At 39.5% G+C, this 23,721-nt stretch overlaps 1 protein-coding gene across 1 annotated transcript in view; it reads right to left on the bottom strand.

Moving 5' to 3' along the window:
• TTC7A (tetratricopeptide repeat domain 7A) overlaps positions 1 to 23,721 on the bottom strand; it is a 201,788-nt gene that overhangs the window by 75,827 nt on the left and 102,240 nt on the right. Inside the window, exons 13-15 of the mRNA XM_081940769.1 lie at positions 23,431 to 23,488; positions 19,022 to 19,094; positions 16,682 to 16,842 (exon numbers count right to left, since the gene is read on the bottom strand). Of these exons, the coding sequence (XP_081796895.1) occupies positions 16,682 to 16,842; positions 19,022 to 19,094; positions 23,431 to 23,488 (292 nt within the window). The remainder of the gene's footprint in view (positions 1 to 16,681; positions 16,843 to 19,021; positions 19,095 to 23,430; positions 23,489 to 23,721) is intronic.

The following is a 23,721-nucleotide window of genomic DNA, read 5'->3' as shown; positions in this document are numbered from 1 at the left end:
GCCAATTCATAAATTGTATTTTCTAAGGGAACAGGCCTTTTTGGTAATGTCTCCACTTTTTGAGACAGTGCTCCAGAAGTATTTTGATCCATGATATGCCTTCATTAAATATTAAAATATTAAATATTAAACCTCTTTTTGTTTAAAAATGGCTTTTTCTTAGTATGTTTCATTGCTGTTAATTCTGATTTGCTTGTTTTAGTGCTAGGGTGCTAAGTCAGACAGTGATGCTTAATAGATAATTTATAAGTTTATAAATGTTTAAAAATTCAAAATATTCTGGGTAATATTTTCTTTACATTTCTTTATTCTTTTCATTTTATTTATTAGACTTATTTGCCACCCATCTTGCTTCGAGGCAACTCTGAGCAACTTACAAACATTAACATTAATTTTTCTAATCAGAATCATTTTACATTCAGATAGCTCTCTCTTTCTCTCTCTCTCTCCCTCCCCATATCTTTAAAAACTTCTCCTTTAAAAATTCATGTAATCTAAGCAGGCAGATCTTTGCCACAAGGTAATTTTGTTTATTTTATTCTTTTGTTAAATTCATGATTATGACTGCTGGAGATAAGAAATGTAGAAAGCCCCTAGAGAAGAGAGAGTAGAAAGCAGATAAAGGGCTTAAGGTTTTTGAAACCAAGACAGTAATTTAAATGGTAGGGGTTGTTCAGTTGCTAACCTAGACAGCTAGGATAGTCTTCCATCTAAATAGTAACTGGAACCACGGTAATCCCTATTTAATTTATTTGAGATCAGCCTGAGTCAACTAGTCATTGTAATATTATCTATGGTATATTTTTATGGTTGGCTTTTCGTGACTTAAGGAAATAGATTTCAAAGTTATTCTCTAACACAGAAAATTGCTTCTATTAAACTAATGTATTCCTATGATTAAAAAATGAATTATCAAAGAAAGGACGAAGGCGAGTTAAGTCAGGAGTCAAACATTGTCGAAATCACAGCTATTAATTTCTTACTACTTGGAAAATATTTTCATACAGTCTGATCCTAACTCAGTTTGCACTCATGAACATTTTTGAGTTGTATTAATTCATGCCTCAATTGAAAAGCATCTAAATGATGTTTTAGATTTGGTATGTCTAAACCTTAATTATACTTTTGTTTCTATTGTAAAGTTTATCAAATCTTCAGTTTTATGATAATTATATGTATGTAAATGAAGACATAATTCTTTTAAACTTGCCACTGCATCAAATGTGTACAATTTGAACTATAATTGAAGTAAGTTTTTTTTATTTAGAAGTATAAGAAATATGAAATGGTCTGTAAACAGATGAAATACATGATGTTCTGATTTTTAAGAATCTGAATATTTTTCTCCCTTATTTTCTATGTTAATAGTTCATATTAACATAAAAACATCCTGTGGAATCTTGATGCTCTCTGAGCTGGGTAGTTTTCTTGCAGGTGTTTAATTACTAAACTAGAGAACATTTTCAATGCTAGATGGGAGTGGAGTTTGGTCTGTTTATATACGCAGTGGCTTGCCATGTCTGTGTTGGTGGGAATATTGTTTTGTTCTTCGTAGTTCCTTGATTATCAACATCAAGCCTACTGCAAATAGAAAATCAGCACATATAGATCTGTACAGATTGATATACTAAGATATGGGACATGTTATCTATTACTACAGGTATACTATTGCCAGATTTTTCCAGCCTTAAGGGACTCTTCAGAACTGTAGATTTCATTCCACACAATTCCTAGAAATGGCTAGGTAACATTTTAAAAAGGGCAGAGACAGTTATGGTTACATAAACCAGTAAGTAAGATTATCAACCCTCCCCCCCACCCAAATAAAAGGTTTGATAATATAACATCGGGAATAGCCTGTAGCTCCATCTTCTCCCACAATAAGAATAAAATATTATTGTTATGTCCCTGTCATTCATTCATTCATTCATATTAGACCACTCATTTCCCTAAAGAAGGGGCTCTGGGCGGTATACATCATAATCTGCATATAAAACATCTTATAAAATTAACAATTAAATATTAAGATTAATTTAGGATTTTTTTAAAATATTACAAGATTAAATCATTATAAAATTTCATAGAAATTAAAATCAGAATTCCAGGATGGACAATTAATATTGCTTAATATAGTGGAGAGAAGGATTTCGTAGCACCAGCCCCCCCCCCCCCCCGATGAAAGGCCATAGAGTCAGGTTTTGACCCCTTTACAGAATGCCGGGAGAGTGGAGGCCTGCCTCATCCTTGGGAGAAGGATGTTCCATATTAAGGGGGCAGCGGCAGAGAAGGCTGACTTCCTAGACCACATCAATTGAAATTCTTTTGACTGATAGGGTCTGCAGCATACCCTCCTGCCTGATCAAATGGGAAAAACAAAGCTGGTTCTGTAGGTAGCCTGGCCCATGCCACGTTGGGCTTAATAAGTGATGACCAATACCTTGAATTGGACTCAGAAGCAAACTGACACCCAATGCAGTTTGCAGATCACCCAATGTAGCTCCTGTGACTGCACTTATTTACTGGAATCTAAATTTTAGATAATATTTGTGTATTTGTTTATTATATTCCACCTTTTATTATTATAATATATGTGAAAGTATTCCTGCATTTAAAACATTTGAACAAGAGGAACGGTTGCAGGAACTGGGTATATCTAGTTTAATGAAAAGAAGGTCTAGGGGAGACATGATAGCAGTGTTCCAATATCTCAGGGGTTGCCACAAAGAAGAGGGAGTCAAACTATTCTCCAAAGCACCTGAGGGTAGAACAAGAAGCAATGGGTGGAAACTAATCAAGGAGAGAAGCAACTTAGAACTGAGGAGAAATTTCCTGACATTTAGAACAATTAATCAGTGGAACAGCTTGCCTCCAGAAGTTGTGAATGCCCCAACACTGGAAGTCTTTAAGAAGATGTTGGATAGCTATTTGTCTAAAATGGTATAGGGTTTCCTGCCTAGGCAGGGGGTTGGACTAGAAGACCTCCAAGTTCCCTTCCAACTCTGCTATTGTATTGTAAGATGTGCAATATACATTTATGCAACAAAACACCCCACAGAAGCCAGAAGACTGTTTAAAAAACATTTCATAAACTTCAGTGGCACTGGAATATATCACATCTGCAACTTGAAGGTAACTAATAGGATGCATACTTCAGACTCTCAAGCTTTTATTCTTGTTGGAAATGTCCCTTCATTAGTTGAAAACTTTGTTTTGTTGCTATAGCTACTTTCATTACAAGTGGCCTTGACTAAGGCAAGAGGTATTTATTAAACATAAAATAAAAACATATTTAGTTTCAGCTGTAGGGAGTTAAATTTAAAGGCATGAGAACAGTCCTGTTGGATCAGGCCAAAGTCAAACATCTTTTTGTCCCGCAGAAGCCAATCAGGGCCTGATACAAAATTTACAAGCAAGACCTAATAGATCACAGAACAGACCTTCTCTGAGATTACTGTTAGAAATGAAAGACAGTGTGATAGACTTCCATTTCTTATTTGGTCTAATCCTCTTTTAAAGCTGTGCAAATTAGCAACTATTATTACATTAACCTATCACTCCAACCTTTTCCTGTTCATCTTTTTAAAAATGCCACATCTTTGAAAATGACATAGATGCATTTTATATTTCCTACAACGTACTAAGTAGTTTTTATTATTAATGAAATCTATCCATTGGTCTCCAAAGTTCAATACTGTAAAGAGTGTTCTGGAAATGGCTCTCTCTTACTTCCAGTGGGATATTTCTACTTCTCATACATACATATGGACATGCACAGTTAAATTGGGCAGGTTTCCCCTCCTCCTGAATTTCTGGGAGGGAGAGCCTGGGAGGATTTTAAGGGAGGGGGGAATGAATGCTTTAGCTTTTGCTCTAAAAACACCCCCCCCCCCATTAGTCTGCTTTTAATTCTTGCATCACCCACTTTGGATGATGTCTCTTAAAATACTGCACAAAGCCATTGACAGAACAGTAAATGCACACTGCTGATATATCATACATCAAGGTCTGACTCAGGGAAATAATTCCCAAAGGGATAGTTGCATTACTTGTCACAGTAAAAATAACTAAGTATCTTCTGGTACTTTAAAGACTAACATGGGTTTAATACTTTAAGATTTAAGATTTATAGGCCATGGAAACTCATGTTATAAAAAAATTGTAAGTCTGGAAAGTGCTGTACGGCTCTTTGTCAACACAAATCAATATATAAAACCTGGTGTTTACTTGGAAGTCAGTTCAAGTATACTAAAAGTGATTTCTGAGAACCATAGCCAATGTTTTCAAGCATCAAGATGGTGTTATGCAGATATTTTTAAAGCCTCCTTCAGTCTAAAAACCAGAATCATTAGAAGCTGAATTTGTGTCTGTGTTTGTTTGCGTGTGTCTATGTGGTAAATAGCAGATCCAAATAAATGTTCAACTCCATTCTGTCCTGCTAAGGTCCCAGTGATCATCAGAGCCACCATTACAAGGGGCTGCTTGGAAGTGGAGCTGTCCTCGGTGGCTATGAGAACTTCTCTTTCTGAGTGAGGGGAAACAGTTATTTTTGACTGGGATGACAGTAGGAGAAGAAAAAAGAAATGTCTTTCTGTCCCCATTTTGTTATGTTGGTAGAAATTAGTTTGGAGGCTGCCCTACATTCAGTAATGACTTGTTTTTTTAAAAAAAAAAATCACATCTATAGTTGCTAAATATATGACTAGTTTGATCTTTAGCAATTTGATAAGAACACTGCAAAATTACAGAGCAATCCTGCTTTTACTTATAGAATCAAAATAAAGTCAATGGCTAAAAAAAAAGAATAGACAATCACCATCAACATAACTAGAAGTGTTCTTTGTTTACTGTTTTCATGTGGCATAAAAACATACCCTGAATACATTATGTTTAACCAGGGTTTAATGCATTCATAAGTCTAAACCATAAAGTAGGGTTTAGAAATTATTATGTCTGAGTTCCATTTCCAGCCAATTCTAACCTTCAGTTTTACATCAACAATACATTTTACAGGATTCTCTTATTTCGCTTAGAACTTAGATAACAAAACTGTAGGTTAAATTTTTGAGGTCTATTTTTCTATCTGTAGTTTTGGTATCCACTTGCCATATATAAGCTTTGCAATAATAAAAGCCTATAGAAGATTGAAAGATCATTTTTAATGTTCACTTGATCACTAGTCTTTTCAAGAGCTCTTTAGAGTGATCATTGGAATTTATTGCTCTTGTGTAAGTACCCTTCAGAGCTAATTGAAATAATAGTAAAATGTGATCCATATAATTGTTTAGCCATGAGGCTTGGTGTGCATGTGTTTCTTGGATTAAATTCTAGCATTCTGTCTAATGTATTCTATGAAAACAAATCATTATTTTTCTTTATTGTCTTTATAATAAATGTTTGTATTCCATGTTCACACATATCTTCTTACTTACTTAGTGAGACGTGGTTAGAGTGCAGTACTGCAGGCTACTTCTGCTGTATGCCAGCTGCCTGCAATTTGGCAGTTCGAATCTCACCAGGCTCAAGGTTGACTCAGTCTTTCATCCTTCCGAGGTCAGTAAAATGAAGACCCAGATTGTTGGGTGCAAGACTGTGAAGCACTATGAAGTGGTATATTAGTCTAAATGCTATTGCTATTGCTACTTATTATAAAGAATAATGAAGAAACCTGCTGAATCTGGAGTTGGGACTAAGGGAAAACTAACTGCATAATGTCTGAGAATATATCTCATCATGTGCTAGTTATGCACCAAAAACGTCCTACCTCTGTTAACCTATTGTATGCTGAGAAGGAAGGAAGACATTTACTATAAAGTATGAACAGGACAGAAGATGTAAGAGACTTTGAAGAGGCTAGAAAAGGAATGAAAGGGAGATAAGACATAGATGAGAATTTTTTTCATTATTTCGTTTATAACTGGCAACTCAGTCCTGGTGACCAATAGCCTGGAAAGAAGCATTTCAGAATATTTAGAGCAGTGTTTTTCAAATTTGGCAACTTTAAGCTGTGTGGACCTCAACTCCCAGAATTCCCTAGCCAGCATGCTTAAGGTTGCCATATTTGAAAAACACTGATTTAGAGAAATTCTGCCTTAATGAACACATTATAAATGTGGGTTGGAAATATGTCCAGCAGTCTCCAAGATATGGTACTTATCCCATGATTACTGTACCATTAGAGATACCTTACTGAAACCTGTGTAATCCATGCTCCTTGATCTTGCCCAAGTATGGAACTTAAGAGAAATGGAATAATTACATGTTCAAGGGAGTGAGATCTTACAGATGAAAAGTTAGCATAGAAGGGCAAAGATGTTAGACTTTCGATAAATAAATGTCTTTGCTATATTAATGAATCTTGCTCGGTAAACTGAGTAGCCATGCACTCATCATTAGACTTCTTGCATTGCATTATGTTTTTTATGAAACAATTTTATTAAAAGCTTAATTACAACAAAAAAAGGAAAAGAAAATATATTCCTAATTTTATGGTTTTTAAATATATCTTTCATCAGTCATGATATTAAGATCATTAACTTTTAAAAGACTATAAACAGAAAGCTGGCTGTATAGTTATGTGGGAGAAAATGTGCAGTTCTGTAGTATTTGAGAAGCAGCAGGTGTTCATGTAATTAAACACAGAGTAGTAATACAAATCCACTTGGGAGGAGGCCTTGGGTAGCCCAGGAATGGGTGGTGTTGAGTCCAGCTCACTCACATCACACTCTATAAAAGGGCCCAGAGGAGTCCATTGCCAACATATTTCTCCTGCAGAAATCATATTCTGGTCCTGCATTCATCTGAACCTGGGAGCAGCACCTAACTTAATATTTCTGTCTTATCCAACCTGTCCAGCCCAAATGGGCTTCCCTGTTCATACAATCACTTTGAGAAATAAACTGGCACCCAGAAAGCAGAATTATGTCTCTAACTGTTCATAGATACCCTTAAAATAACAACTACATTTTCTGTAGTTTGAAAAAGCTATCAGCTCTCTTTGATGCATAATAACGGATATGATTGAACTTTCCACTTGTTTCATATTAGAATGCATATTACTTTTAAAGACCTATCAAAACCAACATGTCATAACCCACATCATCATCATAATTAACACCATCAAATAACATTGACACATCCCAGGTACTTGGAAAGGACTCAAAAGGTAGATAAAAATGCCAAATCCAGTCTAAACATCTGGCTATGTGACAAAACAACAGGAAAACAATAATCCCTCAATGACATGGTTGTGAGACTTGTGTGCTCTAAAGAAGATCTGAGCTATGCCAGAAATTCAACTACATTGGACAGGTCTCATCAGAGAAACCAGATGAAAACTATCTCTCCCATAAACAATATGGTGAGTTGCAATTTACAGAAACCCAAACTGGTCAAGGTCAACAAGGATGCACTAGGTGTCAAAGTTCCTGGACATCTGGTGACAAATGGGCTACAGGACTCGGGACTATTTTCTGAGCAACAACAGCCAGCAGTTGCAGGACTACTGGAAGAAAAGTTGCTTACCTGTCACAAGTATACAAAAATTGAAAACAAAGAAATACAGGTAACCCCCCATTTATGACAGTTCACAGTGACCATTCGAAGTTATGACATAATCCCCCCAAGCAATGGTGAAATTTGATTTTTTCCGTACTGGTTCTGTGGGTGTGGCTTGGTGGGCGTGACAGGGGAAGGATATGCAAAATCTCCATTGCCCCCCCCCTTCTGGGGTCAGCCACAGGTGGTATTTGTCAGTTCTCTGAACTACTCAAAATTTCCACTACCGGTTCTCCAGAACCTGTCAGAACCTGCTGAATTTCACCCCTGCCCCCAAGTACTTACAATACAGTCCCAAAATTACGAATGTTTCCACACCATGGCAGTTATTCACCCTTACGAACAACCTTGCAACGATCTAGTGAGCCTTCAATTTCTTGGCATGGTTCCGTGGTTCAGGCCTTCAGTGTGTTCCCAGAGAATGGAGGCTTAAAGTACCACAAAATTGCATGCTCTCATAGTACTTTAGGCCTCAGTTCTCTGCAAACGCAGTCCTGGACAAGATCTGTGGCAAAAGGCTTTACAAAGGGAAGGCCTGAAGCACTGAATGAAGACTTCCCTCCATTTGCAAAGCTTTTTGCCATCTTTGCAAAAAGTCGCTGCCACTGAGAATGGATACCAGGATGGGCGTTCAGATCCAACAAGAGGTCAGCACCAGTCAACTACAATTACTGCTTATCAACAACTTTCCAATTGCTAATCAGTGTGGTAGCTGATGCTGTCCAACAACCTCTAGTTGAAAATAAGCTGTTTCCACCCGAACAGAAAGGAAATTGCACAAACAACAGAGGAACAAAAGCTCAGTTCCTAATTGACAAGATAATTCTGGAAAATTGCAAGAGAATGAAGGCCAACTTGAATACAGCATGGATTGATTACAAAAAGGCATTTGACTCCCTGCCATGTAATTGGATAATCAAGGACCTAGAGATAATAGAACTCTGTAGAAACAGCAGAAGCTTTGTACAAAGATCAGTGGCACAATGGAAGATACAGTTGTTGCTCAATGGTGATAGGCAGGGAAGGGTTAAATCAAGAGAGGAATCTTCCAAGGAAACTCACTCTCACCACTGTTATTGGTCATTGCATTGATTTCTCGGTCAACCACACCAAATAAGTCAGGCCATGGCTGTAAACATCAAAAACATTTGCCAGGCCACATCACCACCTTTACATGGATGATCTGAAACTGTATGGAAAAACCATCCACTCTTACCAAGAAGAGGGGGAAATAGTGAAAAACTGAAGAAATCAAGATTCCCTATGGAAATGACATCAAGAGTCTGGATAAAGTCAATTACTACAGATACTTGGGCATCTTTCGAGTTGACAACAACAAGTACACTGAAATCAAGAAGGTTAGAAGAGAATACATCATCAGGGTGAAGAAAGTCCAAACTCAATGAAGAAAATATCTCAAGGCAATTAACACCCGGGCATTTCTAGTATTAGATACACAGCTGGAATAGAGGACTGGACTCAAGCAGAACTAAAAGTCCTGCATAGGGAGACCAGAAAAATAATGACAATGAATCATGCCCTTAATCCATAAAATGATGTTGATAGACTCTACTAACCGAGAAACATAATTGGATGTGGAATGTTGCAAGTTACCAGATAATTGAAGAAGAAAAAAGGGCATTGGAAGAGTATCTGAAAAACAGTGGAGAATGGAAATGTCTAAAAGCAGGAAAATTGAAGAAAGAGACAAAGGGGCTAATTCTGGCTGCACAAGACCAAGCCTGGAAAACAAATGCACACAAAATCAGAATTGAGAAAACAACAACATAAAGCAAATGTTGCCTCTGCAAAGAAGCTGAAGAACAGGGGATCACCTAGCTGGCTTCTGCAAAACTGACTACAAACAACAACATGACAAAGTAGCAACAATGGTGCACTGGAATATATGCAAGAAATACCATTTGCCTACAAGCAAGAACTGGTAGGACCATAAAATAAAGTATTAGCAAATGAAGAAGCTAGATGCTTTGGTACCTTAGAATTCAAACAGACAGGCACCTGCCACAAAACACCCAATATTTAAAAACTGTTGATAAGAATGACAAAGAAGTCTGGATAGAAAATGTGGCAGTATCTGAAGACAACAATATGGAAAAGAAAGAATTGGAGGAAATCACAAAATACAAAGACTTGCAAATAGAAGAAGAATGACTGGGATGAAATAAAGCAAAGATAATATCAATAGTAATAGTCTCCTTGGGTGAAGGCCTGGAACACTACCTCATTGGCATTATAAAATCGCCATCACTCAATTGCAATGGTAGCTTTACTTGGGACAGCTTAAATCCTGCCAAGATACCTTTTACACCATCAAACAAACTTTGTCTATCATAGATCCTTGGAAATGATTCGATAGGTGGAAACAATGCTAAACCCAATCTAAACATCTGGCTGACTCTGAGTATTCCTAATAATTTTTATTTCTATTCCACTCACAGCTGAGGGTCCTAGAGCAAACTAAAAAAAACCAAGGAGGCTTTTTGCTGGAATTCTCATTATTTAATTTTAGTTACTCATAGAAACTATTCAGGTATTGGAGTTCAGACTAAGGAAATTCTGATTTTTTCTTCTTCCACTACTAATCCATCATCATCATATCAAACCTACCTATTTTACTGTGGTAAATCATTATATAGCATAATTATTTTTTGTTGGGGCAGCCTTGGCAATATGCAATTTAGTTTGATTGATGGCAAAGGCAGAGCTTAATTTCAGTTATTATAAATTATTTTTTGCAACATAGAAAGCCATAATTCCTGCATTTTTCCTATTGATTTCTAAACACAGTTCATTTGTTCATTCCATTGTATCTTCCTCTGTTCCTTCTACATTTTAATTGACTCTTTCTCCCCAATTAAGTACTTTGCTCACATTAGACCATTAGACCAGTAGATCATCAAATAAATCAATCCAGAATTCTCATTCCAAATGACCTTGTTACTTCCCCCTCTGGTGCTGCAAGACCATCACATGTATAGTAGCCCCAGCGCGAAAATTCAAGAACAACCCCAGCGCGAAAATTCAAGCCGTAGAAGCTAGCTGCGGAGGCAATCACATCAGATCTTCCTGCCATTTCCGAGACACGACATGCCAGCGGTGCGAACGGAAGGGGCACATCGCCAGGGTGTGCAGCAGTGAGTTCCCCACAGCCTCCGGTTGACCCAAGAGGACAGAGAAAGGACCGGGCCGAAGGCAATATACCAACCAGAGGTACCCCAGGAGGGCGGAGGCTGACGACAGGATCGCCAACCTCACGTTGACCAGCCGAGGCCACCCGGAACGCACCAAAAAGCCGAACATCACTGTTCCGGTGAGGCACATCCGAACGAATCGACCCAAGAAGCTAAAGGTCACCGTCTTCATCGAGGACGCCCCCTGTGAGATGGAGATCGACACCGGATCGTCCTTAACAATAATCTCCTGGGTGGTACTGAAATAAACGATCCCGTCAATACAAAAGAAGGACCTCCGAAGCCCAGAGGTCCGCCTTTGCGACTATCAGGGCAACCTGGTCCCTCTCGTGTGCCAAGGCACATTCAGGGTGCGCTACAAGAAGATCAGCAAGAACCTACATGCGATCGTGGTCAGGGACTACCTGCAAAGCCTATTTGGACTGGACTGGTTTCAGGCTTTGGTGATGGTTGTGGCCGAAGTCAACGCCGTGGATGAAAAGCAGACTGGAGAAGGGCCAGCCGACACCGGGAGCGCCGCCGAAACCATATTCAAGGAGTTCAAGGACGTCTTCGCCTCCGGTCTGGGTGAGTACAAGGGGGACCCAATTTCCTTTAGCTTAGACCCAAGCATAGCCCCAGTTTGACTTAAACCCAGGAGAGTACCTTTCGCTCTCCAGCCAAAAATTGACAAAGAAATCGATAAACTGGTAAGCCAGGGCATCCTTGAACCAGTTAATCACGCCCGCTGGGAGATGCCGATCATGACCCCCGTTAAGTCCGATGGGTCTTTCAGAATATGCGCTGACTATAAATGCACAATTAACAAGGGGTTGCAAGAAAGCGCATACCCGGTACCGGTAGTCCAGCATTTGCTACATTCCCTCGGTCCAGGAAAGATTTTTGTAAAATTAGACTTGGCGCAGGCTGCCAGTAGATGGCGCTACTGCAGAGGCCCAAATCATTGTGCCGCACAGGGGGGTGTTCAAATGTAACCACCTACAATTCGGCGTTAGTATCGCCCCTGGACTATTCCAAAGCGTTACAGAACAACTTTTGCAGGAGATACCAGGAGTCGTCCCCTATTTCAACGACATACTGGTATCGGCCGCAAATGAAGCACAACTTTTAAAGCGAGTACACGCTGTTCTAAGCAGAATCAGAGACAAGGGCCTCTGTCTCAAAAAAGAAAAATGTAAAATAAACACACCAAAAGTAGAGTTCCTGGGGTACATGATTGATGGTTCTGGGATTCACCCGACGAACCAAAAGGTAAAAGCTATTAAGGAAGCCCCCACGCCTAGGAATCAGACCGAGCTACAGGCGTTCCTTGGGCTCTTTAACTTCTATGGCATATTTCTCAAGCAGAAAGCGATGTTGCTAAGCCGCTACATCGACTGTTGGCGAAGAACGCAAAGTGGGCATGGGGCAAAACCGAGGCCAAAGCATTCGCCACTGTGAAAGGACTGTTATCTGCAGACTCCTTCCTAGTGCAATACAGTCAGACCCCGCCCTTGGTGCTGACCTGCGATGCCTCTCCTTTAGGAGTCGGCGCCGTCCTGAGCAATCGGATGCCAAATGGAATGGAAGCCCCCATCGCATTCTACTCGAGGACACTGTCTGTGGCGGAACGGAACTACAGCCAGCTGGACCGCGAAGCCCTGGCTGCAGTAGCGGGAGTCAAGCGCTTCCACAAATATCTGTATGGTAGAGGCTTTGAACTGATTACAGATCACAAGCCTCTGCTAGGACTATTGGCTGGGGGCCGCCCCACCCCAGTCTCACTCTCCTCCTGCATGACCCCATGTACTATCTTCCTCGCTGCCTATTCCTATTGGTTCATCCACTGCCTGGGGACCACGCTAGGGCACGCCGATGCATTGAGCCACTGCCCCCTATTGGAACTGCTCGCTGACCCCACTCCTGAGGCCGTAGTGCTCCTGCTTGACTGCCTGGACTCGGGACCAGTCTCCTCCAGCGACGTGGCACAGCACTCTGCAAAGGACCCCATGATCAAACAAATTTTGAACTGGGTGTGGAGGGGGTGGCCCAAGGGGCTGGTTGGGTCTGAATTTAAACCGTATTCTTCTAAACGGGATGAACTGTCTGTAATCAAGGGTTGTCTGCTGTGGGGGGACCGGGTACTCATCCCTAAACAACTACAAATATTCGACTTGGAGGCATTCCACATGGGGCACCCGGGGATAGTCAAGATGAAAGTGCTGGCCAGGAGTTATGTGTGGTGGCCCGACATGGACAAAGACATACAGGAGTGGGTAGCCACATGCACACCCTGTCAGGAATCCAGGCCGGCTCCCCCAGAGGTGCCCCAGAAGGAATGGGAGAGGCCCCAAGCACCATGGTCCAGGATACACATAGACTTTGCCAGGCCAGTCCATGGGCAAACCTTTTTTATAGTTGTGGACACATTCTCAAAGTGGCTAGAGGTAGTCTTGATGACATCCACCACCACAGACTCGGTCATCAAGGTACTACGGAAGCTGTTCGCGACTCATGGGTTTCCCAATGTGCTAGTGTCAGACAATGGCCCACAGTTCACAGCCAGAGCATTCGAGGAGTTCCTAGCAGCACAGGGAATCAGACACGCCTTAGTCGCGCCATTCCACCCAGCTTCCAATGGCCAGGCGGAACGTATTGTAAGATCCGCTAAGGAAGTCCTCAACAAGATGAGCCCGGGCGACTGGCAGACACGAATAGATCACTATCTATTAATACAACACATCTCTCCCAGTGCCACCACTGGGAGAAACCCAGCCGAACTCCTCATGGGGCGCCATCTCAGGTCCCACCTGGACCGTCTACACCCCAACTATTCAACAGAAACACCCCCTGATTCTATGAGCAGGGTCAGATTCTTCAACATAGGCGACCCGGTATATGCTCACAATTACACAGGGGGGCCCCGTGGGTACCTGCAACCATAGTCGGCATTACCGGCCCGCGATCCTACTCCTTGAGACTCGAGGATGGACGTCATTGGAGAAGGCATATCGACCAGCTGAAAGGCCGGACAGCTATCATTTAAAAAGGGGAGCTGTCCGACCATCTCTTCAGTGGATGTCTGCACGTACTTAAATAAAGAGCTGTTATCGCTACCCTCTTGTGCCACTTGTGCCAAGTGACTAATTCTCCACTCAGACAACCAACCATGACTCCCTCACGACCCGAATATCAACATCCCCAGATAGGCCCGGGAACATTGGGTGACTTATCTGGATTCAATGAGGGCTGGGGAAATCCACTGCCAGAAGTCCCAGCTGGGGCCAGCGAAAGGTTCCAGGAGGTTCCACCGGGAGGGTCCAGAAAAGCAACAGGTCCGTCCGACCTGCCGAGGGCAACCAGCAGACTGAACTATGCAGGTCCAGCAGAACAATACAAAGGCCCGCCTACCTACGGGACTACGTCACCAGTTAGGATGTTCCATCCTAGAGGGGAGGGGTGTTAGATACTTCTCCCTCTGGTGCTGCAAGACAATGGAATCTCCATTCAGGTCCTCTGTTGCCGGCGTGAACAGAGGGGAATCTGAAAGGCCGGACAGCTATCGTTAAAAAAGGGGAGCTGTCCGACCATCTCTTCAGTGGATGTCTGCACATACTTAAATAAAGAGCTGTTATCGCTAGCCTCTTGTGCCTTCCTTTACCCGATTTAACAGACCTGGCTCAAATTATTCTACTTTGGACATAGTATGCAAAGATTTTAAACGCTGGAAAAAGCTCTATTGCTGATAAAGTTGGAAAGATCATGTAGCAAAGTACTGTAGATGGATTCAATTACACCTGTGATGGGTGCACTGTTGGAAGTTCTGAAAAACCAGATTATTGACAGATAATCATAGAGAAAATCTATTTATGTGGTTGCTCAGAGTATACACCAGTGCTTCTCAAATAGTGGGGCGGGCCCCCCAGGGGGGGCACGAGGCTCCATAAAGGGGGGCTCAGCTCAAATTATTTTATATATTTTTGTTTTGCAGGTTAAAGTTTTTTTTAATATTGTGTTCCTTTAAATCCTGTGCTCCTTTAAATCTTTTCTGCTACAGTTAATAAAGCTATTCTTTGTTGTAAATTGATCACATTTCTTTCTTTTTTTATTCTCTTATACGTTAATAAGGATACAGTGTTATGCAGAGGTGTACTTATAACAATTTTATAGACAAATGATACTATTTACAGTCGCGCGGGGGGCGCGAAATGTTTTCTTCTTCCTAGGGGGGGCATGACAGAAAATAATTGAGAAGCACTGGTATACACCAACTTAACTATGACACATAATTAACCAAAACCTTTATTTTCTTATTTTACTTTGTATGTATGTATGTATGTATGTATGTATGTATGTATGTATGTATGTATGTATCCTCTTTTCATTGGCATCTGCTGGCTCCCACTGCTTTATATCAGTTTGTTGATGTAATGGAATATATGAGTGATCTTGGGGGGAAAGGGGAACAGAGGCTGCCTAGAAAAAATCTGGTAAGTGAAGTCAGCCTGCAGTCACTTAATAGTCAGAAACTTTTGAAGGATATACCATAATGGATCAAACAGTTAAAAGTGGAAGCAGGAAGTTTGTGCCTTCAGATCTGCAATATTCAATCAATTACAATATGTAGCTTACAATAAAGAAAAATTAGTTCATCTTGCTCTATTTCTTATCAGATAAAAGCAGCATTACACTGCAAGCTCCACCCCTTTGGAGGGTGCATATGATATTGTAGCTATCCCTCCTGCAAACCCAATTGGAACCAGCCATAGGGAAAGAGGAGAACCCACAAAATAATGCCTCCAATCCAGAAGGGTCCCATGGTAGATGGTATCGAAAGCTGCCAAGAAATCTAGGCGAGCCAAGAAAGGTGCACCATGACAGTCCAGGGCCACTAGAGATCATCCATAAATGCCACCAGTGCCATTTCAGTAGTATACTCCAGCCTGAACCCAGCCTGAAAAGGTTCAGATGACGACACTGGATTAAAGAAGCCTAAAGTAAGCACATATGATTGCTCCAATGATTTGGCTCAAACCAACAAGGAGAAAGAGGCATAGCATTTTAACAATGGTTACTACGGGGGTTTGGGTTTTTTTTGCCTGTTTCATTGCAGTTTTGCAACTATAATTATTGGTAGATAATTAGTGAATTCTATGCTGGATCCTGTGTCATTTTTGTTTCTTTTCCATACTGTACTTCAGGTGGGCTGCTTGTCTTCTTCTTTTTGTTTTAAATAGAACGTTGTGCCTTTGTTATCTGGAAACAGAAGCTGTAGCTGACGTTCTTGCAGATATTAGCTAATAGGCACATCCAGCTGTTTTACCATAGAATCAGTCCTAGTGAAAACCTGGGGCATATTTTTCAAGGCCAGGCACTGGGTAAAAGAAAAATATTACTGTACTGAAAAACTGTGCTATTATTATTGCTGTGATCATTTTTTAACTAAAGGGGTTATGTGCAAAAGAGGATTTTGTATGTATTCACTGTACTGAAAACATTCACCATTTTATATCTGCTTGCTTTCACTCAAATGCATTCCGGAAATTCTCTAACAAAATATTAGCAAAAGCCTCCAAGAAGAAGCGTGTTTCTGTTTCTTTTAAGCCCGGGGATCCAGGAAATGTTCCACAACATTGGGTTCAGCACAAACAAGAAGCCGCCTTGTGCTTAATATCATTATCCTGGACAGAGAGAAAGAAGCAGAGTTTTTTTAAAGCTGATCTGAATAGAAAGAAGAGTGGGTTTGAGAAGAAATACTGGTTGTTTTATGAAATGTAGGATGCTATTTAATAGTAAGTTAAATCATTACAACAGCTGGGATTGGTGGGTTGTGAGGGGGGATAGAACCCAACATCTGGATTGCACAGCTTGCTCACCAATCCTCCATGATGTGCACAAATGAGTGAGACACAGAATATATTCTGAACAACACTTACTGAAAACAGTCAGGATATTCTGCAAGGGCCACGTCCATTACATCCAAAGCATGTTGGTAGTCTTTTTGTGATGAAAAAAGAAGGGCCAACAAATGAAGAGAATTCATATCATCCTTACACAGTTTCAGTGCTTCTTGGAGATGCTCTATTGCATCACAAATCTGCAAAATAAATATTAAATGATTGCTCAGTTACTCATCCTTTCAGATCAGTTTCACTTGTTCTGGCCTTTTGACTACAGCAAAATAAAAGGGGTCCCTAAGCTAAAATATCAACAAAGGCAGAATTATTAAAACCTAATTGCAAGGAGTAAACCAATTGAACTCCTCAGCAAGAATTTTAAAACATCTTTATACAATCCTAAAATCCTATAAAATAACACTTCAGGTAAGCTTGCTTATATTTTACATAGTAGCATGTGATACATATTTTCAAAGCTGTTAAAAACAGGGAGGAAGGAAGTTATTACTCAACTGATCTCTTAATCTTGTTATCTTTTTAACTATGTCTTGTGTGCATCACTATAAAGAAAGGGTGACCTACTTTACATTTATTTATTCATTTATTGAACTTAAACTCTTCCACATTCAACTAAATCTTGACTTACAAGGTATAAATTCATAGCAATGAAAATATCAGTGGTAAAAAATCCGACATAATTGATTAGAAAAATGAAAATAAAAAAGAATAACAGTTCAGTGCAATGCAATGCAAATCAAGAATTTGTTTTCCAAATATTGCCAAAATTTGAAAGCAAACAGAAAAGGGACAAGTCTGATCTCCAAGGGGAAGCCATTTTAAAATAATTGTGTTGCCATCTATCAGATAGTTTTTTTAAACTTTAGAAATCATGAAATGTTGCTACCTTCTAATTATTTTGCTAAATGAAAGGAACTCACCAACAATAGAGGCTTAAAAACAAACTGAGTGGGTTTCTAAACTCTTACCCTGAAATTAAAGAATTAACAGAACTATTATTTAACTCTAGCTCATTTAATTTTAGAAGATGTATCCTTGACAGTAGTTCCCAAATTGGCTGATGAAAATTTTAATCATGGCATATAATCTGTCAGATACATTAATATTATCATTTACCCTTTGGTTAACCAGAAAGAGAAAACATTATTTTATTCAGAATATTAACATATATTTAAATGTTTATTATGAGTTGACAAAAGCAAAATATTTTAAATTGGCTAGCAGCCTCAAACTATATTTCAAGCATGACTTAAAGATTTACATGCAATTAAATGAAGAAAAATAGAATGAGCATAGAAAATTCTGGCCAAATATCAATAGATTTTAAAAATATATTAAGAGGGTATCCTAAATTGCATTTGGAGCTTCCAGACTGTTCTCACTGATATATAACCAACAATATATAACAATATAAGTTAGTAGAGCAATAACTTTCAATCAACAATGACAGCAAGAAGAAGTCAATTCCAAATTTAATTCAAAGAATAACTCTCTAAGAAAAATGGGATTACTTTAAAATAACCTTCTAAGCACGCAACTTAATAAAGTAGAATAATTTTGAAAAAACCCAACAATATTCAATTCAGTTCCAAACCTACAATAATTCTGGAAACCCTAGTGGGGGAGTGAGCAGCATATGATCTTTCACCCTAGTGAATCTCAAGAAGCCTCAATGGGAATGGCCAGTGGTGAGGAATAGTAGAAAATGAAATCCAGCAACATCTGAAGGACCACAACTTGCCCACCCTCATCTAGAAGTTTATCTAGTCATTTTATGTCTTCCATAAACATGCATCAGAAGAGTTTCAATAAAGTTATAATTCAAGCATCAGAAAGTTAACAAAATATATAAATAGCAATATGCAACAATGGACCTAAAAAGTATTGAAGCACTTTCTGACTGCTGATATATCAATTCTATGAGAGATTTAAAAAAAAACAAGTGCAAAAAAATCTATGCCCAAGAAAAAGAATTCATGTACTGTAGATGCCAGTACACCATAGATTCACTTCCGGTTTGCTCGGAGGGTCGTTTTCAGCGCTCCGAAGGCTTCAGGGACCGTCCGGAGGCTTCCCTGACGCCTCCAGAGGGCGTCCAGGGGGACAGGGGGGGCTGTTTTCGCCCTCCCCAGGCTCCTATAAAGCCTCTGGAGCCTGGGGAGGGCGAGAAAGGCATGTAAAAATGGGGAGGAGCGCCTGTAGTGTGCACATGCACACTGGGGGGGGTCACACATTGCATTATGGGTGTGGCACACCCACACATGACCCCCCTGCGCTCCCCCCACTTATGGCATGTGAGCCAAAAAAGGTTCGCCATCGCTTCCATAGAAATAGTTCCATTCTTTCTGTCTTTGTACCTACCTGTCTGATAAGAGCCAGCTGCAATGAGATATAGAGGATAATTTGGTGGTCTTCAGGTGCCAAGTGATGAGCTCTGTAAAACACAAATGTAGTTTATGCAGCACTGCAAAAATTATTTACCATAAATTTACCAGCAAGGCAATTTCAAGGCGCTTGCCCCATTTTCCTTTATTGTAATTTTAAACTGGATTTAAATTAGTAGCCTATCACACAGAGGTCTCCATCACCCTCACTCCAGCACAGTAGTAGAACTAGCAATGAAAAGATCATTAGATGGGAAACAATTTTTGATTCCTTCCATATTTTCCTTGCCATGATTCTGGTTCTAAAATATTGTTCCTGTTTTAAACAGATGCTCAGCTCAAACCCCCGATAATATACTAGTTGAATGCCAATTGGAAGCCAATTATAGTCAAGATTAAATCTTTGACATAGACACAGAAAAGAGGCAATGCCCTTCAAAACTTCAAATGTCTTTAATGATATTGCTCTGAGCAATTTAGAATGTGTGCATTCTTACAGTGATGCTCTTCTCATGATACTAAAGAGAATGTCTTAGTTTTAAAAAGGAACTGAAAAAGAGCCATTCTAATTTAACTGAATAAGAGCTGATTACTACCTGGTGCGTAATAGGGTCAAGTTTTTATTGCTTTCAATAACTGTGTAATGCAACAAATGTAAAGAGGTGCATTTTTTCCTACTCTAGAGCAGCATTAGCCAAACAAATGTCATCTGCAAAAATTATCCTTTTGTTAAACAACTGATGGTACAAAAAGCATATTGTCCTTCTGATCAAGCTTAGGGAATCTTCTGTCCATGAGGCAGGTTTAACCTCACACCTCTCTGTTCTGCCAAGACTGTATAAATAACTTTCCTTCTTGGCTTAGGTTATTGAGCTTAATAGTATGCAGTTATTATGAAAAGCTATGTTTTCCTTTGTTGTTTGTGTATATTTTTTTCTTTTAGAGTTACAAATTATCCCTGGTTTTTTTTTCTTGTCTTAAAATCATGAGAATACAGATAGTCCCCCTAGAAAATAAGACTACTAGTTCAGATTTTAGACTCTCCAACAGATGGACACTATCTACAGATTATAGTAAATTGAATCTTATCCCATCAAAGCTCTTAGAAAAAAAAGTCAGCTTCCTTTTAAAAAGGCAGATATTTAAAACATGTATACCCCCCAGCATACTGAGCATTCCCATTTCTCTATCTCTGTAAGCCTGGTTATCAGGGAGAAACCACAAATAAAAAGAATTCTTATCATCTTAAATCCCTCTGTGGAACTAAGAAGAATGCAGATTCTACAACTGTTGAGCAATTGGCAAGAACTCCTCCTTTAATTCCTCCACTAAATGGATTTACTAGCAATGTGGCACAATTGACAATGCTCTCTTTGAGTTTGAAGACTGACATGAAGGTAATCTGAGGCATGCTGAGCCTCAAACACTTAGTAGGTTAGAGATGACCTAGCAACTCTATTGTCCCTGGAATAATATAGCAGGTCAAGATAATGTCTTTGCTATCCTGGTGTGTCCTTGATTAGAACAGCAAAACACAGTTGCTGTTAGGAACACACTTAATTCCTTATATAATGTCAAACAATTGGTGTACTTATGCATAGTTTAAACCAATTGATAGCAGTTAACCAAGGTTTCACGAGACTATTTCCCCAGTCAGATCTAAAATTGCCCACTTAGGCTCTCTCTCCCATTCAAAACTGGGTTCAAGAAATGTCAAGTTAAATTAATTGTTCAGCTAGCTCTGTAGTTCAATTAGGCCAGCACCCCACACTTCAAGCAGAAGTCTGCTAGCTAAGGATACAGGTATGGACCCAGGATGAACATAGAATAATAGAGCTGGAAGGAACCTTAGAGAATTTCTATTCCAACCCCTGCTTGAGCAGGAGACCCTATTCCATCTCAGATAAATGGTTGTCCAATCTCTTTTGAGAGCCTCCAGTGATGGACCACCCACAACTTCTGAAAGCATGGCATTCCATTGGTTGATTACTCTCACCATTAGGAAATTTCTCCTTAGTTCTACAGTAATTTGCTTCTCTCCTTGGTTAGTTTCCAACCTTTTTGTCTTGCCTTTTTTGTCTTGCCTTTAAATCTGCCTTTTGGTGCTTTGGAAAGTAGTTTGAATCCCTCATCTTTGTAGGTATAAGTACTGTATAACTCTGGCCCATTAAAATGAAAGCCATAGAACCAAGGGAGAAAACTCAAAGACCATCTATCCAACCCTTTGACAATCCAGGAATTGACTGCTCTGGCAGGCAGTCATCCTGACTTTACTTAAAGCAGGGGTGTCCAAACTTGGGAACTTTAAGACTTGTGGACTTCAACTCCCAGAATTCCCCAGCCAGCATGGCTGGCTGGGGAATTCTGGGAGTTGAAGTCCACAAGTCTTAAAGTTCCCAAGTTTGGACACCCCTGACTTAAAGGGTTTTCATGTAGAGAAGTCCATCTTTTGAGAAAGTCTATTACATTGCCCTATATACAGTGTTCCTATATTGCTCAGCCATTCTGTCCAATGATTAGTGAAAATCCCTTTTGTCATTTGAATTCAATTCAATACAATACAATACAATAGTAGAGTTGGAAGGGACCTTGGAGGTCTTCTAGTCCAACCCCCTGCCTAGGCAGGAAACGCTATACCGTTTCAGACCAACATCTTCTTAAAGACTTCCAGTGTTGGGGCATTCACAACTTCTGGAGGCAAGATGTTCCACTGATTAATTGTTCTAACTGTCAGAAAATTTCTCCTCAGTTCTAAGTTGCTTCTCTCCTTGATTAGTTTCCACCCATTGCTTCCTGTTCTACCCTCAGGTGCCTTGGAGAATTCATTTGCTCAGATCCTGTTTTCTGAAACAATAGAAACCTGCCCCTTTAATTGTGTGACCGACTTTCAAATATTTGAACATAATTATCTCTTCTATCTTAATAGCTTTCTTTCCCTGGCTAAATATGCTTCCGTCTTCCCTTTTTTTTTCGCATTTTCTGTCTGGGCATATTCCAGTTTGTTCACATTCTTTTTTAAAAATATGGTATCCAGTTTAATTAATGACATAAAGAAATCTGCAACATGCCTGCACAACTGGTGTCCTATTAAGCTCCAGGAGAGCCAACAAGCTATGCATCTGTAATCTGTTAGATTGACAGCTCCTTTTAATACATGCTTAAGCACTTAACAAAACCAGGAAGCTTCTTCGTATATCCAAAAACCTCTTGTGGTTTGGATGATTCTACCTTTTGGGGATTATGGAAGCTGAAGAGTGGACTACTATTTTATAAGATCTTAAGCTTATAGTGCTCAAGAAATGCTCAAGAAATTATTTTCTTAAATGAATGTATTATGACATCTTAGTGAAAAATCCATAGCACAATGGGAAAATGTCTAGTATTGGGGAGGGGGACATTGTTCAATGGTAGAACACAGACTTCCACAAAGAAGATCCGAGGTTCAATCTTCGGTCACTCAATTTCTTTCTTTCTAACCTGCTTTAGTGTTAGATCACTGAAAAGCCCAATGAAGGGATGCCTTCTAGGTGATTTAATTGAAGAGTAAGACTCTAGGGAGGCTGTAGACTTCAGAAAAATTTATTGTACAAAATCAGGATACTTACGTAATCCTTGACCGCTTCATAACTAAATAAATGCAGAAACGCCACTCTACACAGAACATTCTGAAATCCCTTTTTAAAAAACAAATTTTAAGTAGGTCTCCTACACTCACCTCTATGAAATTATGCCTGTTTTGTATGGCCTCGACTCTTTTCAGAGCCACTATTCATCTCCAACCAAAGTAATGTTTTTAATACTAACCCACAATTCTGCATCTAATAAGGATATATGTATGTGCCTCATTGAAATTCAGAATGCAAGGAGCTAATTGAATTCTCCAAACGCCCCCTGTTGGCTAAAAGTGGACATTGATACCATCCAAGATTCATCCACTTCTAAACTGAATTTAAGCTATTAAGGAAACAAGCCACAGTTTATGGGGAAAGGTCAAAGGCTAAAAATAAATGCAGTTTAAGAGTAATATGGGACAGTAATTATATCTAAATAGTACAGTAATAGAGAAGTTACATCTGAGTCTAAGAATGTGTGCCACTTAAAGCCACCTCACTCAGTTCCCCCCTCCAGCATCTCAAGAAGCTCAGAGACATGTAAAACTATGCTGCCCAGTTCCATAGGCAGAAATATGCCCTCTGGCTGCCAAAAAGGTATTATAAAGAATGTGTGCCTAAAAAAGTCCTAAAAAATCAACATTTGGGAAAAGAAATCCTTAAAAGTTCAAACGCATTTAGAACTGTAGTGTGACTTTCAGATTAAAATGCAAAAACAAGTACATTTCTGCCAACCAGGATCTGGTTTCCTCCCCATCCCCCAGGTTCTTCTCACCTTTCTAAATTCTGAAGTGCTCTCTGATTCAAGTCATCTTGTGTGCTTTTCAAGGTAGCTGCAAAACAATAAAAATTAATACATCAGGGTAAGCATTATTCCAAACATAGTACATCTGAATAGCTGGGAGCTCTTTATTATTAAAAACAGTCTGATATTGGTCTTCAAACAGCGTTTGCTTGAATGTTATGTCTTAAGACTTTTTCCTTCAAGAATCTTGCTTAAAAAATATTTATTGACATTTCCAGTTATTTAGAAACTTATCTTTCCAATGGTACCAGGTATCATTAT

This window comes from Natrix helvetica, assembly GCF_964273705.1.
Source record: "Natrix helvetica genome assembly, chromosome: 2".
In the NCBI taxonomy this organism is placed as follows: domain Eukaryota; kingdom Metazoa; phylum Chordata; class Lepidosauria; order Squamata; family Natricidae; genus Natrix; species Natrix helvetica.
Note: the sequence above shows the minus strand (reverse complement) of the source record. Positions and strands in the feature narration are given on the sequence as shown.